General features: G+C 35.4%; 2 protein-coding genes across 4 annotated transcripts in view; one reads left to right on the forward strand and one right to left on the reverse strand.

Moving 5' to 3' along the window:
* The window catches only part of HERC2 (E3 ubiquitin-protein ligase HERC2), a 120,555-nt gene that overhangs the window by 29,426 nt on the left and 65,151 nt on the right, over positions 1–25,978 (reverse strand). Inside the window, exons 41-55 of the mRNA XM_090171355.1 lie at positions 25,532–25,803; positions 25,149–25,437; positions 24,505–24,572; positions 24,282–24,383; positions 20,936–21,091; positions 20,563–20,857; positions 19,843–19,951; positions 19,127–19,263; positions 18,760–18,971; positions 18,502–18,699; positions 5,396–5,689; positions 5,217–5,298; positions 4,849–4,989; positions 4,669–4,759; positions 4,409–4,586 (exon numbers count right to left, since the gene is read on the reverse strand). Coding sequence (XP_090027481.1) covers positions 4,409–4,586; positions 4,669–4,759; positions 4,849–4,989; positions 5,217–5,298; positions 5,396–5,689; positions 18,502–18,699; positions 18,760–18,971; positions 19,127–19,263; positions 19,843–19,951; positions 20,563–20,857; positions 20,936–21,091; positions 24,282–24,383; positions 24,505–24,572; positions 25,149–25,437; positions 25,532–25,803 — 2,624 coding nt within the window. The remainder of the gene's footprint in view (positions 1–4,408; positions 4,587–4,668; positions 4,760–4,848; positions 4,990–5,216; positions 5,299–5,395; positions 5,690–18,501; positions 18,700–18,759; positions 18,972–19,126; positions 19,264–19,842; positions 19,952–20,562; positions 20,858–20,935; positions 21,092–24,281; positions 24,384–24,504; positions 24,573–25,148; positions 25,438–25,531; positions 25,804–25,978) is intronic.
* On the forward strand, positions 9,163–10,396 carry LOC149947755 (uncharacterized). Of its 3 annotated transcripts, none has more exons than XM_090172671.1 (5): positions 9,163–9,224; positions 9,312–9,389; positions 9,555–9,757; positions 9,875–10,034; positions 10,117–10,396. In XM_090172671.1, exons 1-5 carry the CDS (start codon positions 9,218–9,220, stop codon positions 10,293–10,295), a joined length of 627 nt encoding a protein of 208 aa, XP_090028797.1. In that variant the 5' UTR covers positions 9,163–9,217; the 3' UTR covers positions 10,296–10,396. The 3 variants fall into 3 exon arrangements, with proteins under 3 accessions (XP_090028797.1, XP_090028796.1, XP_090028798.1); XM_090172670.1 differs by having other exon boundaries at positions 9,194–9,224; positions 9,300–9,389; XM_090172672.1 differs by lacking the exon at positions 9,312–9,389 and having other exon boundaries at positions 9,203–9,224.

Consider the following 25,978-nt stretch of genomic DNA (forward strand, 5'->3'; position numbering starts at 1 on the left):
ATGTCGGCCAACTTTAGTGTTTAGTATTTTTTATAAAAAAAAAATACCCCAATTTTACTGGTTTAGATTAGATAGTGTATCTATCCTCTGAGCCTAGGGACTATTAGTAATAGTAACAATAGATAAGATAGGTAGATATTAAAATACCCTTACCAAAAAATAAGTTGGATTTCAGTTTGTATTTAGTTTGTAAACACATTATTAGTTATATTGAGTTGGTATTAAGTAGGCTCAAGTTGTCAGCATATTTCAAGTTACTATTAAAGGGGTAATAAGTTGTTATTCAGTTGGTAGGAAAATACTGCTTTTGCTAAGTTTATAATTAGTTGGTTTTTAGTAGTCAGGAAATTACATAATATTTTTAAGTTGGTTTTTAGATGTTTCCCTAGTAGGATTTAAGTTGCTTTTAAGTAGTTAAATGTAAATGTTGATTCTGGTTTAGTTGGAAATAAGTTGATTAATAAAGAGGATTTAAGTTATTTTTAAGTATTCATTTGTCCCAAATACAAACTGAAAACCAAGTTGTCCTAAGTGGTTTTTAGCCAACTTACTTTTTGGTAAGGGATAGAGGTCTATGATGTTTTTTTTTAAATTATTATGCAAGATTTTTATACATGGATGAGGGAATGATTGATGACAGTATAAGGGAGTCGAGTCACCTCGAGTTACATAATGATTTTAACTGTATTTAACATCATTTTAACAATTTTATATTTTAAAATAAGTAAGCATTACTCTAGTCATTTAGCCATAAACAAATTGAAATTGTTTACTCAGTATCCTCAACCTCAGTGTTTGGCTCTTCAGTGTCTTTCATCTCTACCCAATCCCATGGACTATCAATAGAAGTATTTCCCCAAGCTTTTTCTTCTTCGTAGTCGTTAACGATGTTTTCAATGCTCTCTGATTGTAATATAGCCACAACAATTTTTCGGCGTTTTCTGGTGTCTGTTTCTTGCGTCGGTAATTATTCTTTTACCCACTTTAAACTCGCGTTCGTATGCCACGCTACTGAGAGTAGCGCAATGATACTGCCGGGCAAGTGATGATAAGTCTGGAAAAATGTTCCGTTTGACTTTCCAATATTTTAGAGGTTCTTCATGTACATCGATGCCTCGCTCCAAGAAATAGCTTTCCACTTGACGAGTAGACTCAATTGCGATGTCATTTTCAGTCACTTCTACCTGAACTGATGTGTCAACGCTTTCAGAAAAACCATATTGAAGCTCGCCAGCGGCGTTTATGGCTTCAATTTATTTCTCCCAGTACGACTGGGTTTTTGAATTCACTTTCTAACTTTCAGTAGAATTAGCTCTAGATTGAAAAACAAGACCAAGACTTTCATCACTTCCTTGCCCACATTGCGCAAAGTCTCTTTGCGCATTTGATAGCAGTTAACTCATTTAGTCTTTTTACGGCTTCATTATAGTGATCTTCACTTCGAAACCAGCTTTTCTGCTTGAAACGAGGATATAAAATAGTAGAAATTCGATATCCATCAGCTGTTTCCACATTCACATAATGAGCTCGTGGATCCGTTCCATACAAATATCGATCAATATAGTCCAGTAAACTATCTTGCGTAGACCCAACAAAAACTGCGTTTAGTTGTGTCATTTTTGCGTAGAGCTTTAGCGTGTGGAATAACTTAAGTAGTTTCATGTATTAATTCCAGTAGCTTACACAAAGGAACAATCAAGTCCCTTAGCAAAAAATAAGTTGGTTTTTAGTTGGTATTCACATTTAAGTTGATATTAAGTTGGTTTTAAGTGGTCAGCATATTTCCGTAAACTAGTTAAGTTGGTAATAAGTTGGTTTTAAGTTGGTGGGAAAATGCCTTTTTCTTTAAGTTGGTATTTAGTTGGTTTTTAGTGGTCAGAAAATTACATATTTTTTAAGTTGGCTTTAAGTGGTCTTTATTAAGTAACATTTTAAGTAAGTTTTAAGTTGGTTTTAAGTGGTCTTTATTAAGTAACATTTTAGGTAAGTTTTTAGTTGGTGTTAAGTTGTTTTTAAGTAGGTTTTTAGTTGGTATTTGTCTCAAATACAAACTTAAAACCAACTTAAATAGTTCTTAGACCACTTATTTTTTGGTAAGGGGTTCCAATCGTTAGCTGGTAGTTTGCTTTTTCCTACTTTAACACCCGAGGATTCAATTACAGCTATAGCTGTTATAATTTAGTCTTTAATTAGTACTTTTCGTTCCAACATAGAATGAGCCCTTACCAAAAAATAAGTGGTCTAAGAACTATTTAAGTTGGTTTTAAGTTTGTATTTGAGACAAATACCAACTAAAAACCTACTTAAAAACAACTTAACACCAACTTAAAACAAACTAAAAACTTACTTAAAATGTTACTTAATAAAGACCACTTAAAGCCAACTTAAAACTTACTTAAAATGTTACTTAATAAATACCACTTAAATGGAATATAACCTCAGGTATTTGGTGTGGAACACCAACGCTTGCAGCTCTGACCGCTCTTGCCTTTCGCTTTAAAAATGTTTGGCGCCAGTGTACAGCGAAATTTGAAAAATTGAAGGGGTCTTCCATAAAGATTGCTTTGCAGGTTATATTCCCTTTAAAGCCAACTTAAAAAATAATGTAATTTTCTGACCACTAAAAACCAACTAAATACCCACTTAAAGAAAAAGGCATTTTCCCACCAACTTAAAACCAACTTATTACCTACTTAACTAGTTTACTGAAATATGCTGACCACTTAAAACCAACTTAATATCAACTTAAATGTGAATACCAACTAAATACCAACTAAAAACCAACTTATTTTTTGGTAAGGGATAGTACTATTCCATCTCGTTGGTTGATGTTTGATGAGATGTAAAAATGTTTTCCCATGGCTATCGAACGCCTTTAAAGTCTAACTTATAGGTGAAGTCTTGAACCCTCGATGACGCTCTAGAAATCATATCTTTTACAGTCCTTTGGGCTAAAATTCCCTTTGCGACCATCAAATTAAGTAAGTGCAAAAAACCATTTGCATCATCAATTTCCCTAATTCTCATAGCGCGAACCATGTTAGCGTAACGCTTAATAGCTTATTCACCGCTTCTATAAAAACTTTGAACCTTTCATTTTCTACCAAATAATATGGAACACATGCATCCGCCAACTATGACATTAATAATCGATCTACATGCGGAATTTGACTCTGGTTTCCTAAATACATATCAAGCAGCCCCGTCTTAAAACTTCTTGAACCACTGTCTGAGAAAGCAGATGGCGTCGGAGAAGGGCTGGTAACTGCTGGGTCCAATTCCGCCTTTTCAATTACATTTTTTATTACTACCGACTCTTCAGTTGAAGAAGTAGTTGCCGAAGCCGCCGTTTCATTCGAACTCGATCCCGTTACTCTAAGTAAATCATACACAGACTTCTTCTGCGTTTCCACTCGTTCTTTATCTTTCTGCGCTTTGATGATTTCTGTCTTTGCTTTATTGTGCATAGATGAATGTACACGTTTTAGATGATCCCAGAGATTTTTAGTTGACGCATGCTTTACTGAAAGTTGTTTCTTACAGTACATACACTCTGGATTTTTCTTATAGGTTGTACCATAATGGTTGGAGGAGGCTTAATAATTGAGATCGTACTAATGCCCAATTCTTTCAGAAGATAATATGACTTGAAAGCTCCGGGTTCAATTCTCAAGTCGCACTGACTAGTGTAGTACTCAAGATTTTGGGATGAAAGATTTGGCATCTATGCTAGAGTTTCGCAAAGCAAAAAATTTCTACTTCTTTGCTTCTATAGTGATTGCTGCCTTTAAGGTACATTTATAATAATAATTATTATTATTATTTATAGCTGCTTGAATCACCTGGACTGGGAAATGGAGATAACATATACTACTTAATTAGGAGCCTTGTCATAGGATACACCATGGCAATGACTCGATTTTCCTCAATTGCTTGGTTGGGAGTTGCCTGCATATCTCATGACTATACGTCAAGTCAAAGCTTTGGCTTGAGATGGATGGTCAAAAGGAAGATAAAGAATTTATCCGTGGTCGCTCTAAGAGGAAAGCTTATGAGTTTAGGGCATTGTCAACTGAACAGGCACCTTCACCTGATTGGCATCAATGAGGGTCCCCACTTGCAGGGTCAGCTTCTCCAAGGGTGAAATGTCCTACCATGTTTTTTGTAGCCATGATTACCATGCAGTTCAAAGATTTAAGCCACTTTCTATGCAATAGTTGCAAATGCAAGAGCTCTTTGCCATTCTGGTGAGGGGGATTTTCCACTATTTTTTTTAAGTCTAATGGAAGCACAGTTGTGTTTTACCTGGCCAGAACACTCAATAATAATAGGCTTAACAGAAATATTACCAATAACTTTGATATAGTGCTTCAATATTAATAATATTAAATATAAAAAACTAACATACTTGTTTAGGTCTTAATTGAGCAAGATTATCTCCATGACCAAGTCGACCATATTCTCCCAATCCCCACGTATACAATTCTCCACTTGACGATATAGCACCACTATGGGAACTTCCACAAGCAATATCTCTTATTCGCTTTGATTTAAGAGCCTCAACAAGTTTAGGTCTATCATATGTTCTAAATATTTAAAATGGTAACAAAAATTAATTAATGGAATAAAATGGGTGGTTTAATCATATAAAAATAACTTAAAACTTACAATCTATTCCCATGTCCAAGTTTGCCATCATCCCCTTCTCCCCACGAAAATACTTTCCCATCAGCTGTTAATGCCAATGTATGTCGTCCTCCTAAAACAATAAAAAAAATTATAGAATAGAGACTTAAAATTGTGTTTTCATTAGTGTAATAAAGTAAAAAATATGTAAAGTGCTTATACCAGAGTGAACTGCAACTTTCCGTACCACATATTGACTTAATGTAGTTATTTGCTTTGGCACAGAAACATTACCACAATAGCCCAAGCCAAGACGGCCATTAGTTCCTTCACCACAAGCATAGAGCTTTCCATCTTGAGACACTGCCGTGTTTGAAAAATAATTGAAATTACAAAATCACAGAATTTTTAGATCCACACAAAACAGATTGTAAATATTTCAGTTATATTTTGTAATTATACTGTTAGTTTAAATAATATCCCTGGACTGGGCTTGTCACTAGTTACCAACCATTTTTATTGATGTAATATCCTAAACCTTTTTAGTTGTTCCTATATCTAATTTCTCTAATTTTATAAATCTTACAAACCTAGAAACAAGCTTTTGGAACCGCCAACGATACAAACAGGTTTCAGAGAAGAAAGAGTATCAGAGAATAAAGGCAATTTAATCTGAAAACAAAAGTTGAGCAAATATTCAATTTTCTATTTTTATAATTTAAATTTAGCCATCACAGTTTATCAAAACATTTATGAGTGCTATACTTACTTTAGATCCTTTTAGTCCACCCAGTTGATCCTTGTCATTCAAGCCCCAGACAAAAACTTTAGTTTGCATGTCTTCATTTATATCTAGTCTTTCCTTCCTTTGGGCAACACCATTTGGTGTAACTTTTTCTTCTTCAATGATTGCTTCCTCTCCATCAGATGCTACAAATGAGAAATTGGCCGCAAGGTCATCCTCTTCAGTTCGTTGCCGGCAAACCACCGAAAGACCATGAACTTTACAATCAATTCCACCACTTCTGCATTGCTTGATAGCAATTTCTATATATCGGTGGTACTAAAATTAAAAACAAAATATATGACTTATACTATCATAAATGTTAAATTGTTTACTAAACCCAGGTATCATGTGTATCAATATAGTAAGTTTGTATTTGGTGGGGAAACCGCAAGTATAATTGATAATAGATGGCGTAACCATCTCAGGCGAATGTTTAGTAAAACAACGTAGCTCCGCAAAAAGACTGGCAGCACGCGGTAGATTCACAGACAATAAACATGTTACTAGAGTTTCATCAAAAATGTCGTTACTTTCATTAGACTGGTGATTATTAACACAGGTATGAAAGATTAGAGAAACGATAGATGGTGTCAGACTAACTATATCTACGCCTCAGTACCCGCGACCGTTCTTTTTTTTTTCTCGGGGAAGGATGGGAGGTTTATCTGCTCCAAAAGAGCTAAGCCTTAGCGGTAACGTCGACCAAAACTGGCGATCGTTCAAACAAAGATTTCTCTTGTTCGAGGAAGCAAGTGCAACAAAAACAAGGTCAGACGGACAAAAATTAGCTTTGCTATTGCATGTCGCAGGACAAGCCGCAATAGATGTATTTAATACGTTCGAGTTCGATACGAATACCCCAAAGAACTTTGATAACACCATCGCTAAGTTTGAAGCACATTGTATCCCAAAAAAACATGAGGTACATGAGCGACAAGTATTCCGCTGGCGCATGCAACTCGACGGAGAAACAATAGAACAGTATGTAACTGATTTGAGACTAAAAGCTAAATCATGCAATTTCGCGGAAGAAGAGAATATGATCAGGGATCAGATTGTCACTGGAGTACAGGACAAAAAGCTTCGAAAATTAATGATGGCAGAGGAAGCCACAGACCTCACCGTCTCTAAAGCAATTTCCATATGTCAAGCAGCGGAAACTTTAGCTATGCAGTTGCAAACCTGGGGTGAAAATGTTCCGAACCGAGAACCGCAACAGGAGTATGTGGACGCTATACAGTATCGGAGACAGAAGAGCAAAACAGCAACTAATAAAGTGCAAAAATCCTCTAAACCAGCGGTTCAGCAGCAAAAACAAGCCACAAGCACATCGAAAGATGTAATAAAAGACTGTTATAGATGCATGGGAACACACGTACGTAACAAGTGCCCGGCTTATGGTCAAACTTGTCTCTATTGCAAGGGAAATAATCACTTTGCAAAGGCATGTAGGAAAGCTCAAAAGAGTAAGGCAAAAGTCAACGTTGTCACAGCTGAAGACAGCGACAGCGATGATTACGTATTGGGAGAAGTAACCGTAAATGCGTTGAGAGTAAAAAAACCTCACGACATAATAAGTCGCAAAGAAGATCAAGTAAAGACACGAGATTGGATCGTCACAGGGACAATAGGAGCAGTAGAGGTACCGTTTAAAGTGGATACAGGGGCACAAGCAAATCTCCTTCCTCTATGCTACTACAAGTTGCTCACTCCAAGACCAGCTAAGAAAGCTTATACAAAAACTGTATCTGGCTACATGGGTGAAACAATCCCAACGTTTGGATTCATCAGAACTGAAATCCAAGTCGGTGCTGTTAGAGTTTTAACGAAGCTAGTCCTGGGACCAGATGATAAGAAACCAATCTTAGGTCTTCGAACGTGCGAAACATTGGGTTTAGTCGATTCGAGACAGGGCTCAGAAAAGTCGACCATTGCTATACTCGACACTGAGAGTAAATCAAAGAAAAAGCACAGGCAACCTGAAGATTTAAATAATGTAAACAAGTTTAAGCAAGAGATATTAAACCAATATGAAAAAGTCTTTACAGGAATAGGGTGTTTAAAGACAACTTGCAAGATTACACTCAGGTCAGATGCTATACCAGTAATAACTCCTCCTAGAAGAATTCCGTATGCAATGAAAGAGAGGCTCAAACTTGAGCTAGATAAAATGGAAAATCAGCAAATCATCAGAAAAGTCGATGAGCCAACAGATTGGGTTAGTCCCTTAGTCTTGATCGAAAAGGGCAAAGAACGTTTACGGGTCTGTTTGGATCCGCAACCTCTAAACAAAAATATCTGCAGAGAACATTACCCAATCCCAACGAAAGAAGAAATAGAAGCTGAGTTAGCAGGGGCCGCATACTTCTCCAAGCTAGACGCAGCCTCCGGCTTTTACCAAATCCCTTTACCCTTGTAGCACAAGCCATTTGGTTTTGTGTTGGCTAGTAGTCGCGCGGTCGGTATGGTGTCGTAGTTGGTTAAAAGTCGTAAGCCAACTCAGGCCCGACTAAAAGAAACCTAAAGCCAACTTCAAAACCAAATAACGCCCAACTTGATACACACGCATTTATTGGGGACAAATTTCAATCTTAGCGACCTAAAAACTATGAACCCTCATATTTATTCTGCATAAACTAAACATTAATGAACAATAATTTCCAATTTAAATAATCCTAACAATTTTAAGGAGTATTGGAAACCAACTCCTACCCGACTCCAAAACAGCACTTTACTTAAATATATCAATTTATTTTCGTAATTCCTGTTTATTACTTTAAAAAAACTCTGCACTTAAAGATATTTTGTCCGCCTTAAAAAAATATAAATGTTTTAAATAAATAAAACATTTTAAGAGTTATAAAAAGTTGATGTATACAGATGGGGTTTATTCCTAGCCAACAGGCGTACATTGTACCTAGAGTGGGAGGGGGCGGGTGCCAGTAACAAAGGTCGAGAAAATTCTTGGAATTTGGAAAAATTCCAAAGCCTCGTGGTAACGCGAGATTCGTGGCTGGGACCGTTCAAGCGGTCAGTTTCTTTTACCTCGTCTCCGAACAAAGGTGGACCTCGGGTTCATCGCCATTTTCCGTTCTATGATTAAGGTAAGCCTAAATATATTTTTCAATGTTAAATATTATAGTATTTAATTGAAAACTACTACTTTTTAACTTTAAATTTGTAGTAAGTTAAATATTTTGGGAGTTTGAGATATTGTGGAAAATTATGTAATTTTAAATACTCAAATATTTTAATAAAACGATAGATTTTAAAATAAACGTGTTTGAATATACCCAAAAATATCAAGAACTTCAAGTGTTTTCTATTTCAATGAAAATAAATTTAATTTTTAATTATGCTGTCGACGAGTTATCCACCATTTCCTATAGTTACGAGATACGATATCCACCCCCATTCAAAAACTAAAAAAAGAATACGGAGTTAAGTCCAGTTCTTTTTTTACGTTTTAGTCAATATTAAATTCCCTAACTTTAAATATTTTTTGTATATTCAAACACTTTTAATTTAGTTTATATTCTATTGAAGTGGACATTTCCCTTAAAGATATTTAAGTCTTATATATAATTAGTTTTCATTTTATATACTATCTTACTTTTAGGCTGAATTTTAAATGGAATTCTTATTGTTTCTCTATTTAGGTTACTTGATTGATTGGTGCTATAATTTAACACGGTAATGTAATTAACCTTTTTTACTGTTTGCTACTCTAATTTAATCATAATATTTATGCAACATTCTTTTGGATCTGAATATTCTTCAATCGGAAACCACCAAAATCGCTATATGGAAGGTAACATTAGTTTTTACTGATTGTTTTTATTTTATAGGCCAACTACGTAGTTGTTCGGTTTACTGTCTTATATAGTTTATTTTCAAGAAACGGGAAGTGTGGATAAATATCAACAATCTCTATCTAGGCAGCACCATTCAAGCCTTTCCAATGGTATATTTAAAGGTATAGTGAAATGGTAAAATAACCTACTGAAAAATAAGTGCAGAAACGATGTTAAAAAATTTTAAGATTAAATTTTTTTAATTAACTACTTTTCGCATAAGTAGTCTAACAGTTTAAAGGAAAACTAAATTTTCATATACAATACTTAACTTTCTTAATTTTTAGATAAATACGAAAAATCTGTAATGTTAATGCTATCTGACATACACGTGAAATTGGATAAAATCATAAACTCGCAAGAGCAATTGGCTAATTATACCCTGGACGATACGGAAATTGATGGTTCACCAAGCCTACCTCTTGAAAGCATTCAAGATTTGAAAAAGTTGGAGATGTTTCTGGATGATGAGGATATCAGAAAAAGAGTGGTAAGTTAATAGTCCAGTTTAAACAGGGTATACAAAAACGCAGCCCCGTGATTTTCTATTTTTGCAATGGGGCTTGGATAAAAATCTGTTTTAAATTGACGATTTATTCATTGTTAGGTGAGAAAGTTATCAGCTATCGGTGGTCGCAAAATTGGTGATACATGCCGTGGAATATTGAAGAGAGTATTTTCGCATTCTTTGATTTTAAAGTTCAACTGGATTGGCTTGAATGGAAAACACGCATTTCAAGTTTTAAAAACGAAAAATGTCATAATAGGTAAATTATATTTTTCTTTAAAAAAAACTGTATTCTTGCTATGTAGTTTTCTCACGAGTTTGAAAACTTTATGTATTTACAGAAGCTGTTCAACGTAACGTTAAAGGGTCAAGAATTTATGATATTGAAACAGTTATGAAGAAGTGGATCAGATACTCAGGGGACAGAGAAGGAGGAAGAGAGCAAAGAAAGAAAAAGAGTAGCCAAGAAGCTAGAGACGCAAGCGTTGATAAACCAGAAGCTGAATTATCAGACGAGTAGAAAAACTGTTAATTACAAATTACCTATTTGACGAATCTCTTTTTTTTGGAGACGATTGTATATATTTGAAATTGCTGTGCCAAAAATTACTGTTTTTATATCGAATAAAAAATGAATTTTAATATTTTGTTATTCATTATACCGAATAATTAAATTAAAATTTGGGGAATTAGGTAAGGTATTGTGCTGGTTAAGTGACTACATTTAGTTGGCGAGGGGGTGGTTTTAAAGTTGGCGAGGGGGTGGTTTTAAAGTTGGCGAGGGGGTGGTTTTGTAGTTGGCGAGGGGGTGGTTTTGTAGTTGGCGAGGGGGTGGTTTTGTAGTTGGCGAGGGGGTGGTTTTGTAGTTGGCGAGAGGGTGGAATTGTTGGGACAGTGTTAACTTTGGTGTTGGTAACTATAAATCTTTAATATGGCAAAAAAACCTAAAGTTGGCCACATGCTGGTTTTTTTAAAAACGGAAAGGGCCCCGATTCGTAAACCAGCTGCTGGCCAAATAGGACATTTCGATTGTTCAGTTGCTGGTTCACCAACACCTTTGGCCAACACTATAATCACAACTGCTGGGCCAGCTGCATTAGGCTACAAGGGTAGAAGCGGAAAGTGAGTTACTAACCACTTTTAACACTCCTTTCGGTCGCTATTGCTTCAAGCGCATGCCGTTTGGTATAGCCTCTGCACCGGAAATATTTTACAAAGCCTTTAGCAAATTATTGGAACACGTGAAGGGTACAAGACCGATTCACGATGACGTGCTGATTTGGGGAAAAACGCTGGAGGAGCATGATAATAATTTGCATGCTGCACTATCTAAGCTGGAAGAAGCTCATGCTACTTTAAATCCGGATAAATGTACGTTCAGAGCAAATCAAGTCACTTATATGGGCGAGATAATTTCTAAAGATGGAATGAGGCCAGATCCAAGAAAGGTCGAGGCAATCGCTAAGATGCCAACTCCGCAAACAAGAGCGGAAGTCCAAAGGGCCTTAGGAGTGGTGAATTTCGTGGGTAAATTCGTACCCAACTTATCGGCTCACACGGTCCACTTACGGTCGTTTTTGAAACATGATCTTGAACCACAGTGGTCCGCAGAACATGATAAAGAATGGAAATATATCCAGAAAGTCCTTATGAGTGAGCCTGTACTACAGTTTTACGATCCGTCCGGAACGACCAAAATATCAACCGATGCTTCTCTACATGGGCTAGGGTCAGTCCTACTACAGGAACACGGAAACCAATGGAAACCTGTAGCCTACGCGTCAAGGGCCTTGACAGACGCTGAAACTCGATACGCGCAGATCGAAAAAGAGAGTTTGGGACTGGTCTTTGGCTGTACTAAGTTTCATAATTATATATATGGAAGAGAAGTGATACTAGAAACTGACCACAAACCGTTACTCGCGATGGCAAAAAGACCCATTTCAGACATTCCACCTAGGCTACAAAGACTCTTTTTCAATCTCACGAAATACCAGTATAAGTTGGAGTTCAAACCCGGTAAGGAACTCATAGTAGCAGACGCACTATCAAGAGCTACTTTACCATGTCATACGGATGATCAAGAGTGGCACGATACAACTCAAATACACGTGAGTTCAATAGTGAAGAGCCTACCGGTGACGAGTGAGTTAATGAGTAGAATCAAAGACGCAACGGCGAAAGATCCAGAACTCAACCGTTTAAAAGATATAATGCGAACGGGATGGACAGCGTCGAATATCGAGTCATCAGCTTACGCTTCAGTTCAATCCGAACTAAGTGAGGCAGATGGACTAATCTTGAAGGGTAGAAGAATCGTTGTACCAAGCAGTTTACGTCACGAGATGCTTAAGTACATCCATGATGGACATCTCGGTATTGAGAAATGTCGACGAAGAGCACGACAAGCTGTTTATTGGCCAAATTACAATGCGGATATCGAACGCAAGTGTAAAAGTTGTGCTGTTTGTAATAAGCTACAATATACACCGCAACACGAACCTCTTATGATGAGAGAAACTCCGAGTAAAGCATGGGATCGGATAGGAACTGACCTCTTCCACGTGGCAGGCAAGGACTACGTAGTCGTAATTGACGCGTATTCAAACTACATCGAAGTTGAAGCGATACGAACTACATCTGCAAGCACAGTAGTAAGATGTCTCAAGCGAATATTTGCGCGTCATGGAATCCCGAAGGAGTTATTATCAGACAATATGCCATTCGATTCAGCTGAGTTTAAAGCTTTTACCAAAGATTATGGTTTCAAATCCACTACCTCAAGTCCACACTACCCGAGGTCAAATGGTTTAGCCGAGAAGGGTGTACAAATAGCCAAGCGCTTACTAAGAAAAGCAGTTGCAGCGGGCGAAGACTTTGAACTAGGACTCTTAAGTTATAGAAACACTCCATTAGATAATGGCAAGTCCCCGGCTCAATTACTTATGGGTCGTACTCTTCGAACTAGGCTCCCCATTTTCGAGCTTCCTACGAAAGACAGCTCAGTCAAGAAGCACAAACAAACATCAAAGGGTCGTGCGCTGAAGTGCTTGAGGAAAGGCGATGTGATCCGAATAAAGCGTCAAAATTCTACAGAGTGGGATAGGAAAGGCAAGGTGCTAAAGCAAGTTGCGCCAAGATCGTACAAAGTGCAATTTGTAAGATCTATCTATATTGAATTGGCAAGACAGTTTGTTATTTATAAATCTCTATTTAATTATAGTTAAATCTAATATACAAAAATAGGTATGGTCTCTACTGACCTTAAAAACACAAAAAAGAGAAAGTGAAAGTAAAAACAAAAAAAAGTATAAGCAGACGACAGATAAATATAGTTTCAGTTTAGAACAGGGCTAGACATAAGTACTTTTCCTATGCAAAGTAATAACTATTTCTAACAAACTCCCCCCTACTTTGACATAGGTAAAATTAATATACAAATATACATATATATCAACTTATTCCCCCTTTTTTTTTTTTTTATTTTGTTAACTTTAACATCATACAAAATTCACTATGTTTTCTCTTAGGAAGAATTTTAGTAAAAATATCTGCCATATTTTCATTGGTATTTACATAACTAAGTTTGAATAAGTTGTTGTCAATACACTCTCGTACATAGTGATATTTCATCTGAATATGCCGCGATCTATTATTTTCTATCTTATTTTCAGAAAATTGTATTGCCGCTTGGTTATCACAATAAACAATCGGCTGTCCAAAAGTTTCTTCTAATTTGGCTAATTCTAACAGTTCTTTAACAATACTAGTTAACCATGCAATCTCTTTTGATGATTCTGCTAAGGCAATGTACTCAGATTCCATTGATGATAGGGCAATGTTCTGCTGTTTCACACTTCTCCAGCTTATTGGACTGTCACAGATATTAATCACAAAACCGCTAGTAGATTTTCTATCGTCTAAATCCGATCCCCATGATGCATCGGTAAACACACTGAGATCAACTTTGCTGAATCCATGATAATGAAGACCGTAATGGCTGGTCTGACACACGTACTCCAACACTTGTAATAAGTAATTCCAATGTTTCTGACCAGGATTTGACGAATAACGTGCTAAACTTGCTACTACAAATGCTATATCTGGTCTAGTACGCTGCGATAAATACAATAAACTACCAATGAGTTGTCTGTATGGGTAATTATTATTCGGTTCTGGTGTACAGTCTCTATTTGACAATGATATCCCAACGGGTAATGGTGTCTCCCTTTTCTTCTCAGTTTTGATCTTGAATGTTTCCTGTAATTTCTTCACGTAGCTATTTTGATGAATATATACTTGTCCTTTTGAGGGAAATTCAAATTCAATCCCCAAAAAGTAACTTAATTCTCCTAAATCAGTCATTTCGAATGTTGCTTGTAGTTGTGTCTTTAATTTCTTCATAACGTGTGTATTTGATGCAAGTACAATTATGTCATCAACATACACTATCAATAGTCCAGTCAATCCAAATCTGTAGATACAGTTGCATCCAAAAAGTCTTTTATATCCAAGCTGAAGTAACTGATTATCTAATTCAGAATACCACTGCTTTCCACTCTGCTTTAATCCGTAAAGAGCCTTCTTTAGCTTCCACACATAATCTTCTTTTCCCTTTTGAATATATCCAGCTGGCTGTCTTAAATAAAGTTCTTCTTCTAATGATCCATATAAATATGCACACTTCACGTCCATGTGGGAGTGTAGCCATCCGAGACATGCAATAAATATCATTATACATGCTCTGATCAGGGTAAAATTTACGACTGGAGAATAAGTCTGATTAAAGTCTCTTTCAGGAACTTGAGAAAAACCTTGGGCAACTAGTCTGGCTTTGTATCTATTGATTTCTCCGTTAGAATTCTTCTTAAGATCGTACACCCATTTTGCTCCAATTATCTTCTTATTAATTGGTTTTGGAACAATCTCAAACACTTCTCTATCTTGAATGATATTAATCTCTGTTGTCATGGCTTCTTGCCATTTTTCACTATTTGGACTTCCAATTGCTTCGTCGTATGTTGAAGGTATTACTACACATCGGGCTTCAACATTTCCAGTAGATTTGAAAGTAAATTCTTTGGGGTTGTATTGTTCTCCTCTATCTGCTAAGTATCGCTTCATTTCAGGTTCTGATCTGATTTTCTGATTTGTAATGTTATCATAGTGATAAACGTCAATTCGATCACCCTTTTTTCTGAGTATTTCTTCTCGTCTCCAACGGGGTATTATGGGTTGTGGAGGTGGTGGCTCTGGTTGTGCTCCTACTTCATCTCCTTCATCAGTATTCTCATCGTCCGATGAGTTGTCCGACTCTTGCGATTTATCATCATCTGACGATTCGTCTTCATTATCTTCTGACCATATTTGCTTCACTGGCTCATATGTTTCTTCTCTGGTTTCTTTAAGTATTTTAATACCTAACTTGCTCTCGTCGAAAGAAACATGTTTGGTTTCTAGAACTTTTCCTTCTGCTGGAAACCATATGCGATATCCTTTAGTATTCATAGCATAGCCTACCATGATACCAATCTTCGCTCTCTTCTCAAATTTATTACGGTGAGGTTGTGGTACAAATGCGTAAGCTACGCATCCATATCGCTTAAGATGTCGTAATGAAGGTGACGTGTTTCTCCATCTCCCTTCTGGTGTGATATTTGGTAGTTTCGAATGAGGTAATCTGTTTGATAAATACACTACTGTATATAATACTTCTCCCCACATATAATGCGGTAGTCTTGCATCTTCAAGCATTGCTCTAATTCCTTCTAATACTGTTCGATTATATCGCTCTGCAATGCCGTTCATTTGAGGACTATATGTGTTCGTCCTTTGACACACAACTCCGTCCTTTTTACAACCTTCCTTGAAATAATTTGCACAGTATTCTAAGCCATTATCTGTGCGTATTTTCTTGAGTTTCAAACCAGTTTGTCTTTCTGACATAGCCTTATATTCTTTATATTTATCATATGCTTCGCTTTTATTCTTCATAATATAAACTATTGCCTTTCTAGTATAATCGTCTATGAAACTGATAAAATATCGTGACCCACCTTGAGATATAACAGGTGAAGGTCCCCAAACGTCACTGTGGACAAGTTCTAATGGTTGTTTTGTAGATATATCAGGTATAGATTTTGAGGCGGCCTTTGTTGCTTTTGCTACTTTACATGGTATGCAGTGGTCAATTTCTCCTTTAAATTCTGGTAATCCGTGAGCCATATCTTTTCTCTGCAATTCCTTCATCCGTTTGATTGAAGGATGTCCTAATCTTTGGTGCCATCTTGCTGTATCAATTGTTAGACTCGTGTTACATCCACCCTTCACTGAGAGTTCCTTCCTGGGTTCTTCTCTACTTGGAATGTATGCATCAACAACATAAAGATTGTTTCCGGTTAAGGTGGAAGATAAAACCAACGTCTTGTTCACACCGTATACTTTAATCGAGCCATTAACTATTATAATCTTACATCCTTTATTATCAAATCTTCTGGCTGATAATAAATTTCTATTATACTGCGGAACATAGAATACATCTGTCAAATGAATGAGATTATCTCCATAAGGTGTTTTTACCACCATATTTACGACCCCAGTTCCAAAAGCTTTTGCTTCACCTTGAGCAATATCAATGGGTACTTCTATTTCCTGATATTCAACGAACCAGTCTCTTCTATGACAAAAATGGTGTGTAGCACCACAATCAAAAATCCAAGAATCTTTATCCGATGTTGAAATCATTGTAGTAGCTAAATATGCATTTCCATATGAATTTCCATTATCCCAATCGCTGCTACTGCTTGCATAACTGTTTCTAGTTTGATTAGCTGACCTTTGATTGCTCGGATAATTTGATCTATTTCCTTTCTGATTTACAGTGCGGCCTCCAGTTTGAATATTTGCATGACAATTTCTTGCTATATGACCAGTTTTTCCACATCTATAGCATTCAAAACTTTGACTAGTATTCTGATTCCCTTGATAGCCTTTGAAATTTCCACGCTTTTGTTGTGCACCTCTATTTTTCTGTTGATTATTCTGATTGGGTTGAATGGACATAAGTCCAGTCTTCATATCTGTTCTTTCTTCCTCTTGGTGTACTAGTTTCTGTCTTTCATATTCGGCTATAAGGAGGTTTTTGACTTTATCTGGAGTAAACTCTTCATCATTTAGTTGATAAGCTCTTTGAATCGTGTTCTCATATTGGGCGGGTAATTTACAAATCATCTGGTATGCTATTTCGTCTGGAGCTAAAATACGTCCTGCTAATTCCAATTGTTCCGCTGCAGCACTGATTCTCCCAAGATATCCTGACATGCTTTCAGGTACATTATATTTCAGACTCAGAAAATTCAATCGTAATGAAGCTATTCGTGCTCGTGACTTTGGTTCATAAAGGTCTTTAAGTGCGTTCCATACTTCTACGGCTGTTTCATATTGTGATACTAAATTCTTATGCTGGTCATCTACTGCCAGAGCTAATTTTGATAGAGCTTTTTGTTTTCTGGTTTCATATCTCTCTTTTACTTTAGAATCTGCTTCTTCATTTGGTTCTTCATCTGTTTCATCTATGATCCCCCATAGCCCAAAATCTAGCAGAGCCATTTTCATATTAAACTTCCAGTTTACATAATTCTCATCATTTAATTTATTAAATGAAAATGATGTTCCAAGGGATGTCAAGGAATTATTCTGTTTTTCCATTTTTAACTTTAATCTGTTTTGTTCATTTCCATTCTGCACTTTCACTAAGCTAAGCCTAACTCAAACACTGCCAATTCACAAATAAATCTTTTCTATTTTATTTATTCCATATTAACCACGCTTTCTGCTACCAATTGTAAGATCTATCTATATTGAATTGGCAAGACAGTTTGTTATTTATAAATCTCTATTTAATTATAGTTAAATCTAATATACAAAAATAGGTATGGTCTCTACTGACCTTAAAAACACAAAAAAGAGAAAGTGAAAGTAAAAACAAAAAAAAGTATAAGCAGACGACAGATAAATATAGTTTCAGTTTAGAACAGGGCTAGACATAAGTACTTTTCCTATGCAAAGTAATAACTATTTCTAACACAATTAGACGATGGGGCAATTCTGCGTCGTAACAGACATCAGATATTGCGAACTGAGGAGCCTGCGAATATCGTATCAGATTCCGAGGATGAGGAATCTAAAGATCCTCCAGAGGCAAAGGAAACTCCTCCTATACAAGAAACGCATGTACGAACAACGTCACCAGTGACAACGCCTAAGACACTTTGTAAATCACCAACGGTAAAATCAAATCCCACAACACCAGTGCAGTCCCAGAAACCAGTGGTATTAAGACGCTCTGGAAGAGTGGTTAAACCACCACAAAGACTGAACATTTAAATTGTAAGACAATAGCGTTGTTTCAACTTACCTTAAAATTAATTAAAAAAAAAAAAGAAAGATGTATCAATATAGTAAGTTTGTATTTGGTGGGGAAACCGCAAGTATAATTGATAATAGATGGCGTAACCATCTCAGGCGAATGTTTAGTAAAACAACGTAGCTCCGCAAAAAGACTGGCAGCACGCGGTAGATTCACAGACAATAAACATGTTACTAGAGTTTCATCAAAAATGTCGTTACTTTCATTAGACTGGTGATTATTAACACAGGTATGAAAGATTAGAGAAACGATAGATCATGAGTATCAAAATTATAATTGTTATAAATAAAACAGTTACCTCAGACTGATCCGAAAGTAAATTAACTAAAGACTCTGTGGCACCAATGTTGATTGTTCTCAATTCTCGAAGAACAGACAGAGATGGACCTCCACTAACAACAACCACAGAAGGCATGTAACTGGAATCAGCTGGATCTACCATCATTCTTAAACGATGGACTAACATATCTGGCAGCATTTCAAGTCTTATCCAATGCTAAAATATTGGAAGTGTGAATACTTAATTAAGTTATCCAGACTGAAAAATTAAAATTACCTTTCCTTGAGATCCACGACTTTGCCAAAAACATCGAGTTCCATTAATTAACCTATAAGCCCATATTTCTCTGGATGAGACCATTAAATTTTTAACACACTGGGACCATTCTTCTATGTAACCAGAAGCAGGAACTGTATGTGATCTAGATTCAACATCACGGTTGTTTTTACGATGACGACCTGGATATCCAGCATAGCTATGAGCTGCTCCTATATAAAATTGGGGAAACCAACAAATTAAATTAAACCCTTTAAAAGTGAGTTAAGTAAATTATTATATAAAAATCTTTTTAAAAGATTTAGCCAAATATTAACAACGATAAATAAATTGCCATTTACTATACCAGTTCTAAAATGATTTGTACCTGGATCACTTAAGCAATTGAAAGGATGCCTGTGATTACTCTTTGTCTGAAAACAGCTTTCACAAAAGTCAAAATCATGACAGACTCTACATTTATAACGAGGTCCAGTCATAGGATACATTCGGCAGCCATCACATCTGCGTTAAATAAATTCAATTTATAATTTAACCACTAGGACATGAATGCAAATTTAAATAAGATTATGACAGGAGACATGACTAGGAGTTGACAGCGGTTGCCGCGGTGAATGGACCACGGCGTCGTGAACACAAAAACTCGTTTATCCAAATAACCCCCGCTTTCTACCCACCCCTTGAATTTTCTCTCAGCCGTTCCTTTTTTTCTCGGCCGTCGCGTGAGATACTTTACTCTCAACATTGCGCCCTCTGGTAGAAAAAACCCTTCTTGCGGGCTCACGCTGAGGTGGCTCTACAACCCAGTCAGAACTGGTTTTTTCTTCAGCGGTAGTTCCCACAATCCTCGCTAGAGAGCGTCACTAAAATATTTCATCTCGGGTCCGTCTCCGAGACTGGAGATACTATGGTTTGGGGGGTAAAAGTTTGTAAGGAACTAATTAGAGAAGGGAAAGACACGTTTTTCGTTCACAGTGCGCGTTGGGAAAAGCGCCCAGCTGTGAACTCCTAGTCATGTCTCCTGATTATGATTATAATATATTTCTAATATAGATAATAGGTACTGGTTTATCAATTACTCACGTAATTCTGTCATGTATGATGGGGACTTTCTCCATTTCTGATATTTGACCAGTCCAGTTGGACTGTTGTGGAAAATCAACAATCAAATCCTTTCCTGGAACACTGATACCTATAAAAAAATTTTTGAGCCATTAAAATTTGAAATTCTATGTATTTAAAACTATCTCAAGCCAGTGGCGTAGCTAGGGGGGGGCGTGGATAATCAATTTATAGGCATAATAATAATAAATAATAAATTTATTTTATTGCAGGCAACAGCTCAGTACAGAAAAGGAGTGATTTTCAGTTGGGTCCGTTTGTGGCATTAAATTAAACTTACTCAATTTAATATGGTATTTTATAGATAATAATATTAAAATTTTATACTCTAAAAGAATGTTTTAAAATATTATTTCTAAAAGTCTCAGTGTTCTCTTGTGCTTTAATTTCAAATAGTAGGCTGTTCCAAAATTTTATACCCCTATGTAGAGTACTTCTATTTGTGTAGATACATTCACTTTTATGGAGCTTAATCTAAATATCACCTAACACTAGTGACACGTTATAAGCGTTAGGTTACAAGTATCACCACACTGATCACGCATTTATTGCAGTATTTAATGGCTTGGTTTATTTGAGTTTCTGATGTACAGATAAAGAGTGAAACTGCTGGGGTTTAAAATGAACTAAGACAACACCAAATGAAAGACCGCAAAATAGTATAAAAAAGTATCAACTTACTTGTAACAACTCCTACACTGCTATGGTTAACAGCTCCCCAGCTATATTTTGGAACACCAACTGATGATTTCACTCTGACACGGTCTCCTACTTGTATTTGAGATGATACTACTGCAGAAGTATTAGTTCTGGACAAAGCTACAGGTTCAGACGCAGGGGTTTCTTGTGGTGACGTGAGAGTTCCAGGAGGTGAATGTCCCAGAAGCTCAATATGAATGTAGCGAACCCAGTAGGTGTCACCTTTTTGTTGCCAATCCACTTGCACATTTAGATCATGAAGATAATCACGGTCCAGCTAAACAATTTTTTTTTTAATTTCTTGCATGCGCAACAGAAAAATATTTTGACAAATAAAATCTTAAGAGGAACTTACAGCAATAACTTGGCCTATATCCCCTTCATGAACCTCTTCGTATGTCCTACAGCAACGAACCCAAACTCCAGGTTGAATGTTGTCTCGTACATATCTGGCATACTCATCATTGCTATGGAAGTCACTACGACGACGAAATGTTTCATGTCCCAAATGCTGTGAATATTCCATTTAGAAAATGTATTAACTAATTATCATACTAAAATTAAAGTTAAATTCGAAACGAAATTGAAGTACAAAAAACAATCCCCTTGTAAGGCCTGATTTGGCAAGTATCCAAAACACCCCTACCAACCGCATAAAAATTAAAAGAAAAAAGACAAGTTTGTACTATCAATTTTCCAAAAACCGACCCATTACCAAAATTATCTGAATTCCCTTACCAAAAAATAAGTTGGATTTCAGTTTGTATTTAGTTTGTATACACATTATTAGTTGATATTGAGTTGGTATTAAGTAGGCTCAATTTGTCAGCATATTTCAAGTTACTATTAAAGGGGTAATAAGTTGTTATTCAGTTGGTAGGAAAATACTGCTTTTGCTAAGTTTATAATTAGTTGGTTTTTAGTAGTCAGGAAATTACATAATATTTTTAAGTTGGTTTTTAGATGTTTCCCTAGTAGGATTTAAGTTGCTTTTAAGTAGTTAAGTGTAAATGTTGATTCTGGTTTAGTTGGAAATAAGTTGATTAATAAAGAGGATTTAAGTTATTTTTAAGTAGGCATTTGTCCCAAATACAAACTGAAAACCAAGTTGATATACAAGTTGTCCTTAGTGGTTTTTAGCCAACTTATTTTTTGGTAAGGGTTATTACTCTGCACATCCGAACAATATAAAATTAGAAATTGTAAAAAGTTTAAATCACAAAAAAGAGACAATTTCAGACGAACCATTAAAAGATAAAGAAATATTTGCTAACCAATTAAAAAAATGTAATTACCCTTAAAATTTAATTTTTCCCTTACCAAAAAATAAGTTGGCTTTTAGTTTGTATTTAGTTGGTATATACACATTTTAGTTGGTATTAAGTTCGTTTTGAGTTGTCAGCATTTTTCAATAAACTAGTTAAAGGGGTAATAAGTGGATATTAAGTTGGCATTATGGTTTTAGTTGGTAATAAGTTGTTTTATGTATAGATTTAGTTGGTATTTGTCCCAAATACAAACTTAAAACCAAGTTCCTAGACCACTTAATTTTTGGTAAGGGTTAACTCACATATAGTAAAACGCGAAATACCTGAACGAAACCTTGAAAAATTGGATAATATATTAATTTTGCAACATAAAAGAGGCATAACAGAAAAAACAGATAGACAATTTAAGAACATTAACATAAAATTAAGAAGTAAAAAATCTGAAACATTGGCATCCACCTTAATTAAAAATAGACCTAAAATTGATAAAAACAATGAAACCGGGGTTATATACAAAATATCATGCGAATGTAATAAGTCATATATAGGTGAAACAAAGAGAAAATTATCTGTAAGAATAAAAGACCATAAAAAATGTAAAAAGGTAGGAGAACAACACAACGGGATTGCAAACCACGTATGGAAAACAAAAGGACACCCTTACCAAAAATTAAGTGGTCTAGGAACTTGGTTTTAAGTTTGTATTTGGGACAAATACCAACTAAATACTAACTAAAACCATACATAAAAACAACTTATTACCAACTAAAACCATACTGCCAACTTAATATCCACTTATTACCCCTTTAACTAGTTTATTGAAAAATGCTGACAACTTAAAACCAACTTAATACCAACTAAATACAAACTAAAAGCCAACTTATTTTTTGGTAAGGGGCATGACATCAATTTTAACGAAGCTGAAATTATCGCTAAAGAACCTCAATATTATAAAAGACAATTTAAAGAAGCGATAGCTATAAAAAACATAGGTCAATTAAATTTAGATAAGGGAAAAAACTCTGTATAAAAAAACTGGGGTGACTTAAAAATTAAAAGTATAAAATAGAAATGTTAAAAAACCAATACACTGTAAGAGAAATGTAAACATAAAATCTTAAATTTTAAATCAATTGTAAACCTGACGCCTGATGAGGGGTTTCGACCCGAAAGCTAGCGTTTTTATCAATTTGAACATTAAAATGTTATAAACCATGAAGTATCCCTTACCAAAAAATAAGTTGGTTTTTAGTTGGTATTTAGTTGGTATTCACATTTAAGTTGATATTAAGTTGGTTTTAAGTGGTCAGCATGTTTCAGTAAACTAGTTAAGTAGGTAATAAGTTGGTTTTAAGTTGGTGGGAAAATGCCTTTTTCTTTAAGTTGGTATTTAGTTGGTTTTTAGTGGTCAGAAAATGACATATTATTTGTAAGTTGGTTTTAAGTAGGTTTTAAGTTGGTATTTAGTTGGTTTTAAGTTGGTATTTGTCTCAAATACCAACTTAAAGTATTTCCTAGACCACTTATTTTTTGGTAAGGGATCCGTCGTGTTTCATTTATAATTTCAGTATAGAATTTTACCATGGTGAATAAATTAATTATCTATGAATAATTACTTTTGTTATGTTTGCACTTAACACAATTGAATACTAGTATTAATTTATAAAGGTTTAATAATACTTGTTGAGATACAATATTAACAGGTGTGATTGCCCTTACCAAAAAATAAGTTGGCTAAAAACCACTTAGGACAACTTGTATATCAACTTGGTTTTCAGTTTGTATTTGGGACAAATGCCTACTTAAAAATAACTTAAATCCTCTTTATTAATCAACTTATTTCCAACTAAACCAGAATCAACATTTACATTTAACTACTTAAAAGCAACTTAAATCCTACTAGGGAAACATCTAAAAACCAACTTAAAAATATTATGTAATTTCCTGACTACTAAAAACCAACTAATTATAAACTTAGCAAAAGCAGTATTTTCCTACCAACTGAATAACAACTTATTACCCCTTTAATAGTAACTTGAAATATGCTGACAACTTGAGCCTACTTAATACCAACTCAATATCAACTAATAATGTGTATACAAACTAAATACAAACTGAAATCCAACTTATTTTTGGTAAGGGTGCCTAGAAGACTGGAATGAAAGTGAGGATAGTATTTCCCTGCTAGAGGGAAGATTGGTTTTTAACCCCTTATATGGATGGAGACATTCATCATTAATCATTTGTTTCTATGTTTGCATGCATAACAACTTTCATATACAAGCAGCAGTTAATTAACCAAAAATATTGGATAATGAAAGTGGCATTCTTTTCTTTCTCGGCTTATCACTCTCTCATACATAAATCTACACACCCGGCCCACCATGCATCTGGTAATTTTTACAGAAACAAGGCAGATTGTGTGTAATTTACCTCTTCAAGCACTATGTCTTCAATGTCTTCAGAAAATGAATCAGAGTCAGAAAAGAGGTCATATGATGTGAAGCTATCGTCATCAGAATCATCAGCTAATACCTAGAAGAAAATTTTACTGTTTTTTTTTATTGTAAAACTAAAACTGATGGGTCTAGCCTAGGACTCTCATTTCACTAATATGTGTACATCTGTATAATATATCCATAGAAAAAATCAATACCTGATCCTGATGCTCTAGCAGCCAGCTAACCATTGACTCTGGACTTGGTACAACTTCTGAATTTCCAGCTAAAACCAAAATCTCATAAATGGTAGAAATATTCACCCATTTCTATATGTTTTAGTCCCATAACTCTAGAACACTATTAATTCAATCAATAACCAAAACTGGAATGAATCCTAAATGGCGGCCAAAACAGGCTGCGTATTCAGTTAAGATTTATATCACTTAACTATTTATGCATACACTTGGAATATCAAAAAAAAGCTATGATGGCCCAGATGATACTCATAGAAACGGGCATGGTTTAGAGCTGAAACTTTCGTTAGTGACACTGCAGCCAATGATTTTGAAATGACACACAACCAATTTGCAGCTTATATTCATGCTTATATTGATATATATTCAAGAATTGGTATATGTACAAAAATTTACATTGAAACAATAGTTTCCAAAATTAGCCATCATTCACTTCTTTGAGAGCTTCAGTCTAACAAATTGGGCAAAGAAAATATGAAGAGAAAGATGAAATATGAGAAAAAGTAATAGAATTGGGTCAAGTGTTGCAAAAAAACTACTTAGTATTTCACATTGTAATACACTGCAAATAAAATGGAATGTTATAAGTGCAGAGTAATACATACACAAAGCTTTAACTGCTTGCTCAACATTTCTCCTGACAAATCCCATTTCAATCAATTGCTGTACAGCAGGTGGTGGTGGCAATGGGGGAGTGTGAGGTTTAGGACGGGATTTTTTAGATTTGTTTGGAACAAGAATAGCTGGTGGCTGCTCCGGAGACTGATCTGTTGTTGCACTAGGGCTAATTGCTTCGCTTGTAGTAGATAAAATATCATCTTTTCCAATACCAGTATTTTGAGTAGGTCTGTTAACCTCTGCGGTCAAGTACTGAACTAAAGCCAAAGCTGCAGCCTGTTAAAGGAAAAAATTGTTAGATTGTGTCTAATATTAGAACACTTAAACTAGGCTTTCACACGACTATATAAAGACAAAAAATATTGAATACCTGCAATTCTTCTCTGCTGAAAATAGCCTTAAGAGGGGAAGGCTGCGTGGCTGTAGCCATAAGAACTTGGCAAAGAAGAACATTGGAGGTTTCGTTACTGGTTTCATCAGAAATTGCCCCATTGGTTTCAGAAGCAGAATGATTTTCCTGTTTTACTGGCTGAAGCAAAACTTGCCTCAAAAGATCTTGATTATTGAAAAGAATTCTAGTTGCTTTAAGAAGGCCCAATAGCCTTTGTTGGTACTGAAGAAGTTTGACATTTATTGTATTGCCTTATGAATAATAAAAAAAAAATTATTTGCAATACTTATGAATGATATTTAAAAATACACTTCTCTCAAAGAGATATTATCAGACTATCTGTAAATAAGACAGATTAAGTGTCTTTAGCCCCGCTTAGCCTTGCAACATGCTATAATTTGAGGTTATATTGGTCAGTTATTTCCT

The sequence above is a fragment of the Leiobunum rupestre genome, chromosome 4 (assembly GCF_980474605.1).
Source record: "Leiobunum rupestre chromosome 4, qqLeiRupe1.1.hap1, whole genome shotgun sequence".
NCBI lineage: Eukaryota > Metazoa > Arthropoda > Arachnida > Opiliones > Sclerosomatidae > Leiobunum > Leiobunum rupestre.

Excerpts from the sequence above, each read along its gene's own strand:
- LOC149947755 (XM_090172670.1), top strand. Across the intron at positions 9,758-9,874 it reads AGGATATCAGAAAAAGAGTG|GTGAGAAAGTTATCAGCTAT; the intron begins GTAAGTTAATAG and ends ATTCATTGTTAG. Across the intron at positions 10,035-10,116 it reads AACGAAAAATGTCATAATAG|AAGCTGTTCAACGTAACGTT; the intron begins GTAAATTATATT and ends ATGTATTTACAG.